General features: G+C 46.2%; 2 protein-coding genes across 10 annotated transcripts; both read right to left on the reverse strand.

Annotated features, from left to right (window-relative positions):
* Window positions 1-1,092: 1,092 nt before the first annotated feature.
* Window positions 1,093-2,328, reverse strand: LOC124696345 (E3 ubiquitin-protein ligase Os03g0188200-like). The gene has a single exon (XM_047229077.1). The coding sequence runs from the start codon at window positions 2,277-2,279 to the stop codon at window positions 1,200-1,202; it is 1,080 nt and encodes a 359-aa protein (XP_047085033.1). The 5' UTR covers window positions 2,280-2,328; the 3' UTR covers window positions 1,093-1,199.
* A 3,818-nt stretch (window positions 2,329-6,146) lies between these two features.
* Window positions 6,147-8,869, reverse strand: LOC124696346 (ATP-citrate synthase alpha chain protein 2-like). 9 transcript variants are annotated; one of them, XM_047229080.1, is made up of 6 exons: window positions 8,753-8,869; window positions 8,613-8,682; window positions 7,738-7,824; window positions 7,585-7,636; window positions 7,232-7,316; window positions 6,147-6,406 (listed from the first exon to the last, which is right to left on the reverse strand). In XM_047229080.1, the coding sequence occupies exons 1-5, from the start codon at window positions 8,803-8,805 to the stop codon at window positions 7,273-7,275; spliced, it is 306 nt and encodes a 101-aa protein (XP_047085036.1). In that variant the 5' UTR covers window positions 8,806-8,869; the 3' UTR covers window positions 6,147-6,406; window positions 7,232-7,272. The 9 variants fall into 9 exon arrangements, 7 of the variants coding, with proteins under 7 accessions (XP_047085036.1, XP_047085039.1, XP_047085038.1 ...); XM_047229083.1 differs by having other exon boundaries at window positions 6,147-6,507; XM_047229082.1 differs by having other exon boundaries at window positions 6,147-6,547.
* Between the last annotated feature and the right edge of the window lie 1,742 nt (window positions 8,870-10,611).

Consider the following 10,611-nt stretch of genomic DNA (forward strand, 5'->3'; position numbering starts at 1 on the left):
GTTCCTCTCTTTCCAGATCCTCCAACGAATCCGTATGGCCATGGTGTCAAAATCATGAAGGTATCGGGTTTTGATGCTCTCATCCTTGTTGTTAGACACTAGTCATTTGTTCCACTGAAAGTATCGCTTGGGACTAGAAATCTGCCTTCGACCAATGGCGAAATAAGTTGCCACACTTGCCTGAAACGGCGAATGGAATATTATCCAAGGAAGGACGTTCACCATTGGCAAATAATAATAAAAGCCTGCCATGAGAAGTAATGAATTCCTTGCCATTATGAAACAAGGTAAATCGGCTAACTATTTAGGGGGGGAGGGGGGCATGGGTTCGGGGAAGTGTAAAATATGTTTGGCACCGCTTATCAGCCCCGAACCTAGGGGGTGCCGGGACATGTCCCTATGGCTTCACGCAGGGGCGGACCCATGTTGGGCCCAGTGGGAGCCTAGGCCCCCAGTCAATTTTTTGTTTTGCAATGTTGAAGCTTACTATTTTACTATTTGGGTCCCTACTTAGCCAAGGAATAAGCCCCCCACTCACTAAGGCCCCCACTAGAATTTTGGGCTGGGTCCGCCACTGGCTTCAGGGTAAGTTCACGTGGACGTCAGCCTACCCGTCAGCGGTGGGTTTTAAACTTTCGATGGCCCACATGAGCTAGTTAGGCTAAATTTAATGTTGTCGCCCACCCGTCACATCGGTTCCACATGCGGGCCCTGCAAATTCCCACACGCCGTCAGTGCAGCTTCCTCACGCATCGTTGGTGATGCTGGCGCCCCCTCACGTACCGCGTTCCTTGCCCTTTATCTACCCCTCCTACGGTGACTCTGCCATCTCACTTCCTGACGCCTCATTTTCACTCTTCCATGCATCCTCTAGCTGCGACAGCTGTGGCTAGGGTTTTGCTAGGGGAATGGTTCCTTGGAGGCAACATGGGGGCATTTTCCCATGGCTCTACAAAGGAGATAAATTTATGAGCGCATAACAAACTGGAAGAATTAATTTGAGACCCTGTAATTCATATCCCAAAACAATCTGCTCCATGTGCACAAATCCATGGCGATCGCAAGCAAGGGTTTGCGGGGTACAACAATGTGTTTAGGTCTAAATTTTCCTACTTTGCAGGTAAAATGTTTGTGCCATATTATACCGATGCACAGTGCATAAGAAACTCAGACGAAGATTACACGCAAGAACGAAGAGGTCAAACCCGGTTTAACGCGTCAACGTCGGAGCTGTCTTTCTTCTCGTCCCCACCGGATCCCGATCCGCTCGGCGCTCCGGTCACCGGATAAACCCGTTTGTTGCCGCCGCCGCTGCCTTGTTCCTCGCCGGCATCGGAGTCCGCCCGGCGCTGCCGCTGCCATGACATGGACCGCAAGAAGGACGTGAGCCACCCCGGTGTCCTCTGATCCACGGTGCCCGGGTACTCCGCGGCGAGGCTAGCTGCGCGCCGGTGCCTCCGGACGGCGGCGAGCTCCTTCATGACGTGTTCCGGCAGCCTGAGAGTGTGCCGGTCGGGCGCGTCCATGGCCGACTGCGTCCTCCGGTAGTGGTTGTACTCGGCGCCGGCGAACTCGTGTCTCCATACTGTGCTGAAGCTGCTGAGAGATTCAGCGGTGAAAGAAACCACGGAGGACTCCTCGTCGGCCTCCTGTGGCTCCTCCTCCTGCACGGCCATCTCCTGCCGCCCCGTCAGCGTCAGGTCGGCGCTCCCGGCGGCGGCGGGCTCGGTGAGATCGGCGCGGCAGAGCGGGCAGGTGACGGCGCCGGCGAGCCACGGGTCGATGCAGTCCGGGTGGAAGACGTGGCAGCATGACGGGAGGATGCGGAGCTCGTCGGCGTCCGCGAACTCGGCGAGGCAGACGGCGCACTCCAGCGGGCCCGACTTGGTCGTCGCCATGCGGGCCTTCACGTCGCCGTAGACGGCCGTGGGGAAGGCCTCCACGACCTCCCTGTCGAGGCCGTTCGGGCGGCACTGGTCGGAGCGGATGCCGCCGGCGGCCGCGTTGTCGCCGACGAACTGATCAGGGGCGGCGCGGCGGGACGGCCGGCGCGGGAGAGGGTGCGCCCGGGCGCAGCGGTTGATGTAGAGGGAGAAGACGGTGAGGAGGCACAAGGCGGCGATGAGGACGACGAGTATGATGGCGGTGGTCGGCGTGAACCCGCCGGCGGTTCTGGAGCGGTGGCTGCTCGTGCCGTTGCTCTGTTGAGCCAGAGATGGCTGCGCGGCCGATAAGAGCAGAAGCGGAAGGAGGAGCAGGGCGGTCTGGCCGCGATCCATCTCCGGGCAGGGGTGTGAACGGCTGTCGGCCGGGCAGACTTGCCGCGTTCGTCGGTGAGGGAGAAAAGGAGGAAGGTTTTGAAGGAACAGCAAGTGCTTGGGCGCGTGGCGGATGAGAAAAGCAGTGTGTAACGTAAGAAGAAGATAGGGATGTGCGTTGTGGGCAGTGCGTGCGTGGCGACTAGCGAATGTTGGAGGGGTGGAGGAACAGGGGGCGGTGGCCAAGATTGGGATTCTGATTGGCAGCTGACATGTTCGTCAGCGCGGCCATTATTGATTTCTTTTATTTGTAGACTTTTACTGATCTCCGGTCCAAATTATTTTGAACATGAAATGTATTTGCTTTGGTGTTTTTAGATCGTCCAGGGATAGATTTTCCGGGTGGTATGTTGGTGGCGAGGGCAAACCCAGCGGCTAGATTCATTTGGTCCACGCTAGCAAGTGTTGTCTCCATTTTACCTAATTGTCCAACACATGAAAAAAGTTAACACCAAAAACTAAATTTAATAGCTAATAAATTGTCATTAATTATGGAATCATATAGTTCACGCATATGCAATCTATTAGATACACTCATGTACGCAATGTATATTGCCATATTTAAAATGGCCGAGGTTTTACCATGTCTTCGACATAGATGCCGCTCACGGGCCGCCGTGGCACATGCTTGTTTGCACCGCAAAAATTGTTACACTCCACTTGGATGAATGTCCATCCATTTTGAATTGAGACTTGGCCTCGATCACTATAAATATTGTAGGGAGAGAACTTCCAACGCTCACGAAAGAACCCTAAACCAATACGTCCCTCTTTTTTTCCTAGCGTCGCATACTGAATCTTGGCTAAAAGGTACTTGTCCTGCTTGACCATGAATCCTCGGTTCTTTGGCTCTTTTTTGTTGTTGGTACATTGGCATCATCCATATCATCGCCATCATATTCCATATATGTGGCATCCTACATAGGGTCACCATCTTTGCTCAAACAATGGCTTCCCATCAATAGTGAAACCCTCTTGTTGAGTTTCTTGCTTGGTCCCTAGATCATCGTCCATATAGTGCACTGGCGGACCTTCTTGGGGGCGAAATGGATATTCCAGTATGTGGCACATATAATGATCAAAGCAAGCCTCCCCAGCCCAATTCGCCCCCCCCCCTCTCCCCCCATAGAATCGGCCCAAGGTCCGCGCATGATATAGTGGTCCAATTGGTCATGTTGTGCATGAAGGCACCACTGTTTTCAACATAGTAGTCCTACGCATAATTGGACTTGACACGCTGGTTTCACATGCAAATGGACGGACGAAATGGCTGTTTCAAGCATACTAGGTTGCCAGATGTAGGGCATGTCATTTTGTCAAGCAAGTTGCGGGGCTCATACATGTACGCCGACATAATCTCCCGTATCTAGGGATGGCATCCGCAGCGTATGGGTACGGGTAAAATCTTACCCATCACCCGTACCCATACCCGTTAACGGGTAAAATTTTTTCCCATACCTGTCACCCAACAGGGTAAATGGGTACCCGCGGATAAAAATATCCACACTTATAACACATCAAATAGATAAAAAAATATGACATGAGGTGAAGCGATCCTAAATAGGGTAATCCTCACTAACCTGCCAAAATTTGTAAGACCGGAAAGCGTGAGGTTCAACCTAGCTATGTGAATGTGTGATTAGCTAGGGGAAAATTAAGTACTTTCGAATATTACAACGGCCTACTTGTCAAATTTAGATGAGTACTAGTATAAATGCCCGTGCGTTGCCACGGGTTCTCAAATTATATTTCTCAATACACATATATAATTCACAACTCACAATGAAAATTTAAAACAAATCAAAGATATCATAATGTACTATAACATGATACTACCAAACACAATAGTAAGACATTATTGTTATGCATCTATGTGGTTCCAAGTTCTAGATCTTTTTATTAATTTTCCACGATTAAGTCTCACACATAGTCTCACACATGTGTTCAAGGTCGTTATAACTGTCAACAACCTATCCTTCCGGATGTATTATTGTCACAAAATGTGAATGGTACAAAGGAATATTTCTTTTCTGATTAGTTCAAACAACACTTTGATATTAATAAATATCCGGATACAACCCTATATCCTTCTGTAGGGCTTTAGGAAATGTTCAACAATAGCTAGGGTAAAAAACTTGGTCGGAAGGCCAGTGGTGCGAATGCTATTTTTTTAGGCAGCGATGTATCCTCATAAGAGCTAGAGAGCATTTATTATTAGGATAAGCAAGAATTAAATTAACCTTTACTCCAATTTATATAGATAGCCAAACACATAGGTGACTGTAGTTCCTTCGGAAGTTCGGAATGGTAATTATCATAATTTTTTACCAAAATTAGGCAATGTTCACCCCTTTATTACTTTCTCCTAGTTAAAACATCATGTGAGTGCAGCTAGAGTGAGCGCTAGTCCACTTCTTGCTCTCATTGGGATCTTCATCTTTCTCGTTGGCTCCCTCCTCTTTGGCCTGGGACTCCATGAATTCTAGTAGCTACAACGTTAATTAGTCAGAGACAACTCTTACATTTATACGACAATTTATAGCTACGGTACAATAGGAAATCGATAACAAAAATAACAGTGAGAATTCTTTAGCACATTCTAAGGAAGTCTGAACTCCAGTAGCTCCACAGAATGTCAGACAATATGGAGTTAAGCAGGACAACGGAACAAACAAGTAACTGGTATTGATATTGCACAAGCCATGTATGAGAATCATTTAGCACGTTCTAAGGAAGTCTGAACTTGCGAGCTGAAAATGTTAGTTTGTTTGTAACTGAACTGTAGCACCAGCAAACTGTAGCAAAAATACAAGCAGGCTAAAAATTGTGAACTATAATCTACGGGAATTTATAGCTGAATCGGGAGGCTATGGTACCAACTGTATTAAGCCAATGTTGTTCCATAAACAACTGAAATACAGATGTACGAACTACAAGGTGAACTGGTTGTATTTCCTCCTAAAGATCACTTAGATCTGTATATAGATACTCTAACATGAATTGCAAAAAGTCACAAATGTTATTGTAAACCTGAAATAGTAGCTACAAAGTGTTATTGTCGAGTGGTGATATGTAATAAAGAGAGCAAGAATGTTGGTGTAAATCTTCACCATCTTTTCACGAAAATTATTGTCAAGAGAACATTAATAAGGATAGCTGCTTCTATCTCTCTTGCTGGTTAAAAAATTGCCCGAGTGAAAGGAAAAAAGGCACTCACAATGACCGCTACAGTCCAGCCAAAAAATAGTCTGGTAGGCTATAAACCAACATTGCTATATCCAGAACTATGTGCCATGACCTCTTGATTATATTGATTTTCTCTATGAGATCTCTATGAGACGTCTAAATGATGGAAATGGCACACACAACAATGTGCCAAGAAATGGTTTGCACTCGGTAAGTTCACCAAGCAAGAGATGAAAAGGAAGATACAACTAAGGTTGGGCAAGAAAATGCAAGCTAGCAGTTGCAGCCTCTGCAAGTAAAGGAGCTTCAGTTCATACATGCCCCATCATGATTCAGTGGCCTACTTGTCTTCCTACGGGTTGGGGTGGCTAGGCTACAACCTGAAAGTATGGCATTTGGGCAGCTAAATATCTACCCTGGTGATACCCGAGTTCCATCTCCCTCATGCTACCGCTCAGCTTAACTTCAGTAAATTTCCCTATTTCGAATTTTTATTTTCAACAAAGCAGAAATAGTGGTTACCATTCACTAAAACTGAACCTATGCAGTGAGTTGTGCCATCAGAGTTTGAGTTATTCACTTTGACTGGGTTATCTATGTGTTAACCAGGGAATTCAGCACGCAAAAAAGCACTGCAGGAAAATTAGTAAATAGTATTCAAGTAATTAATATAGAGAGCCATTGGACAAGATACCTTCAAGGGCTCACATCATGGATATCAAGTTTAGTATAACACCGTTTCTCTTCAGAATATTTCATTGAAGATAGCTCCAAGGGCTTCTGCTACAGCTCCACCCATATGGTACACTCAACCCAGATGATTGCATTTTCACAGCAGTATTGCTGAAATTTTCAGTATACTGCCGAAAATTGTGCTTCAAGCAACGAGAGGACAAGAGAAGCTGAAGAAAAGACCCATTTTATGTCATTGTAGTGACATGTTTTCCTTCAACAGTCTCAACTTAAAATGCCCCTTTGAAACAGAGGCTGGTTCGGCCTGAAGCTATAAACGGAATTTATGAAAACTCCAAGGATCTGGTAACCTGTTTGAGGTGCTTGTCCTTTATCTAAGATACGGTACTGACCTACTAAATAGCTTATAAACAAAAGTGGTAATACTAATCTTGTCAGAAACACAGAAAAAGAGGAACAGTGAGGAATAAAGAAATCTAAAAAAGGACCGCTGAAAATAAGAATAGTGAGGAAGTAAGTTAATCTGAAATGAACCACTGCAACCTATACTGGGATAGTATTATATGAACCTTTGATGTCTTATCACAAGTATTATGCTTGGAAGAAACTACAGAGGAACCTATGACCATGATGGGCACTAAATCGCAGGTTTGCAAAACATAAATGTTATATATTCTGATCTTCCCAGTGAAGATAACATAAATTGGAAATTAAAGGGCACTACAATTCAATGGAGAGATCTACTGAAATATCGGAACACCTAAAGTTAGTTTGTGTCATGTATATTGTTGTTGATGATGATGATACAGTTATCCAACTTTTAAAGTTCCTGTGCACATTTAGCATACATAAGTTGACTGGAGGCTTTGAAATTTTCGACATTCTGAACTTTACCTGAATGTGTGGTAAAGAAAGTAAGCAATTTAGACACTCCTATATGAATAATTGAACTTAAGACAAAATGCGGACTCTAAAACTATTCATAGGAAGAAGACTTTAGAAAAAAAACGAAAAAAAACAAAATATGGGTATACCTTCTCATCCAGTTCATAGATATAACCTTTTTGAAAGAGGCTCATGACTCTTCCGAAAGGCAGCGGGAACTCAAGGCTACTCCACCTGTAAATTGAAATCAATGGTCAGAATGATATGTTCAGAAAAAAGACACTACTCCGTAAGCTATACTCATACTTCTTCAAGTACTTGAAAGCAATTGTGTCATCCAGTTCACGTATGTCCACAGGGTATGCTTCCCCATTTACCAGGATCAATGGATTCATCTCCATGAATGAGAAATCCAAGTTTGTGGTAAAAATAAATAGTTATAAAATGATTTTGACAGCAAAGCAATAACTTCAGTTTGTGTGCATAGGCAAGTGCAAGTTACCTTGGAATATAAAAAATGCCCCTCGAATGAAATCGCGTTCTTTTGTGTGGACCTGATATTTACAGAGAAACTTTATAAATGTTGGTTAATGTAGAATTAGATTATATGTGGCAGTAAAAAATTACTTCCTAATATAAGGAATTAGAACATTACAGATTGCATGAGATAAGGAACAACATCTGTTTTGGGAGCAAAAACAATCCAATAGTCCAGCTGGAGAAAAAGGTATTTAAAGCGAATCTGCAATGGTAGAGTAAAAGTGATTCTTTTCATTTTTTTGATTGCTAACCTAAGATGACAAACCTATGCAAAACGATACTCTGATTCTGGCTAATACTCCCCCAATATCTGATCATCTTCAGCTTAGACAAGTCAAAATGATACTCTGATTCTGACCAGTACACCCAAGAATTATGAATTCAAGATGTTGTCTCTTTTTTGAGATCAAGATGCCATCTTTTTGAAAATAGATAGCAGCTCACAGGTTCCACTAAAATACAGAACAAGAAAACACACAAAGAAAAACTAATCTTTTACACAGCTTCATCTATTGCACTTTATTACTCAGAGCCGATAACAAGCATCGACGCAAATGAACTCAAAACAGAAGAACACATGGTTATCCGAAACACGACATAATTGGCAGTTCTAACGTACAACGTAGCAATCTGAAGATGTGCATGCTTCTGTTGCTCCCTTTGAACATTAAAAAAAATCAAACCAAACAATCAAATTTAAACAAACAGTCCCAGCAAAGGAAATGCTATTCAACTCGCTTGCTCTGAAGCGTTCACAACACCAAATAGTATATATTAGTCAACCAGGCATTTGACGGAACAAAATTCAGTCAAACATAAACAGACGTACTTAAATAAAACAATGGCACTGAAAAATTAAATTTGGGATAACTCACAAAAATTCCATATGAATACAAAGACTGCACTATAACATGAATGATTGCATCATGAATTTCGGCCAAAAGGAGTGTTTTAGCATGATCAACTTGGCATCGGCATTTTTTCAAATACCTTGTATGCAGAAGGATTGCCGATTGCTGGAACATACACCTCTTCAATATTTAGCAGGGGCCTACACAACCTTGTAAGTAGTAAAAATCATGATTATTCAAAAAAATCTTGAACAAAAGCAAACATAAATTAAGCTTTACCTCATCACAAGTGGTGGAGGAGATCTGGGGATGGCTGGTATGGAGCTGCACATGAGGACGGGAGAGGAGATAAAAGAGAGATGCAGCTCGAACCGTGCGGCCGCGTCGCCGTCGTTGGCGTCGGTGGGGAGTGGCGGCCTGCATCCCTCGGCGATGTAGGCGGCCTGCGTACCTCGGCGATGTAGGCGGCGACGGTGGCGCGCGCGAGGTCGGCCACGGTGACATGGACGCCCAGCACAACGTGCACCGGCCACAGACTCCGCTCCACCGTCACGTTCCCCAGCAGCGTCGTGAGCCGTGGCACCTGCCTCTCCGAAAGAACTGCCACCGGGTGGCCCAGCAGCGCCGCCACCGTCGCACGTGATGGGGGTCACGCAGGTGGAGGAGGAACCAGATCGCGTGAGTAGAGGCAGAGGCGGCTGGGGTTGGAATCGATAGACATGGGATGGGGATCGTTAGAAGAGGGACGAAGGGGGGGCGCGACCAGGTCGCTCGAGGAAGGAGTGCCATATGCGAGAGGTGGGCCTGGCCCAATTAGACGAATTAGACGCATGTGGGCGAGCGGAAGGTCCACGAGCGGGACGACGAAGGTTTTGTCGTAGTGAGAGCTAGGCAGAATAGGGAACATGTTCCTCCTTTTTAAGTAGTGTAGATATGGGTACGTGGGTATGGGTTCTATGATCCCATATCCGTACCCGCGCAACCCGATGGGTATGATATTTTCTCATTTACAAACCCATGGGTAATATTTTGTCCCATACCCGTACGTCTATTGGGTTTTTACCCGGCGGGTACGCGGGTCATGGGTACCCATTGCCATCCCTACCCATATCATGCTTCCAGTCCCTGCCCCTGAGTCATCGGCCACAAGAGTGTGCTTGGGGTTGATGGTAGGAATTGCCGAGCCGCCTGGCATGGCGAGGTCTCCAGCGTCGACGATGATGAGCCGTCGAGCGGGGGGGGGGGGGAGTGGGCACATGCTGAATAGTGCACAGAGCCTCCGCCGTTGTCGACGGCGTCTAGGGTTCAAGAGGCGGTTGTGCGCATGTGGATGAGATTGAGGTTGTCGAAGAGGCGTCGCCGCCACCTTGGACTTGGCCCATGGCGACGGTGAGCAGCTCCTGCTTGATCACGACAACGACTTGGGAGGCGTCCTAAGAGGTGATGACGTCGGCGTTGATCTTGGTCTTAAGGGCCGGGATGAGCCTGGCCTTTTCCTTGCTGCGTTAGCGGTTGCTGGTTTGACAACTCTTGCCTTCATGGCGTTTGCGCTGACCGACGTGCTTCTTATTCTTAGTCTCATTTGCACGCTTCGGTGTCAAATCCTTGTTCGGCTTGGCCGGGGCCTTGTTCTTGGCCTTGCGCCTGGGGATGGTTATGGTTATGGGAGCCGCAAATGCTTCCTCCATCGCAGGATAGGGTTGCCGCAGCTGAGCCGGCTAAAATCCTATAAGAGTGGCGGGAGAGGGACTTGCTTATGTGCCACTGGCGGGAAGGCCCGAGGAGGTCAAGACGGGGATCCACGTGAGGTTCGTGCTACCGCATTCCCAACCTAAATTTATGCTACAAATGTGTCATCGCGGTCAGATCCGCCATGCTCGATCTGTTTGAGTCGCGCCGTTGGTCCATGATCCTATGCACAAACATGTTCAGACAGCCTCGATCCGTTCAGGTAAAAAAGGCCAAGATGCCCTTATATTCTTTAGATTTGTCTAGCATGTTGGAATCGTGTGGACACCAACACGAATGCTGATTTATTTTAGTTTTATCACCGCCATTCTTCATGCCTGCATTTGGTCAGAGTCTTTGTACACATAAACACTCGTGCTTACAGATTCAATGGGTCAAATTCTATTAAC

This window comes from Lolium rigidum, chromosome 3, assembly GCF_022539505.1.
Source record: "Lolium rigidum isolate FL_2022 chromosome 3, APGP_CSIRO_Lrig_0.1, whole genome shotgun sequence".
NCBI lineage: Eukaryota > Viridiplantae > Streptophyta > Magnoliopsida > Poales > Poaceae > Lolium > Lolium rigidum.

Coding starts and splice junctions, on each gene's coding strand:
- LOC124696345 (XM_047229077.1), bottom strand. CDS start 2,279: ATGGATCGCGGCCAGACCGCCCTGCTCCTCCTTCCGCTTCTGCTCTTA.
- LOC124696346 (XM_047229078.1), bottom strand. CDS start 7,483: ATGGAGATGAATCCATTGATCCTGGTAAATGGGGAAGCATACCCTGTG. Junction 7,317..7,388: donor GCTTTCAAGTACTTGAAGAA/GTATGAGTATAG, acceptor TTCAATTTACAG/GTGGAGTAGCCTTGAGTTCC. Junction 6,407..7,231: donor TCTATGAACTGGATGAGAAG/GTATACCCATAT, acceptor TCTTTTCTTCAG/CTTCTCTTGTCCTCTCGTTG.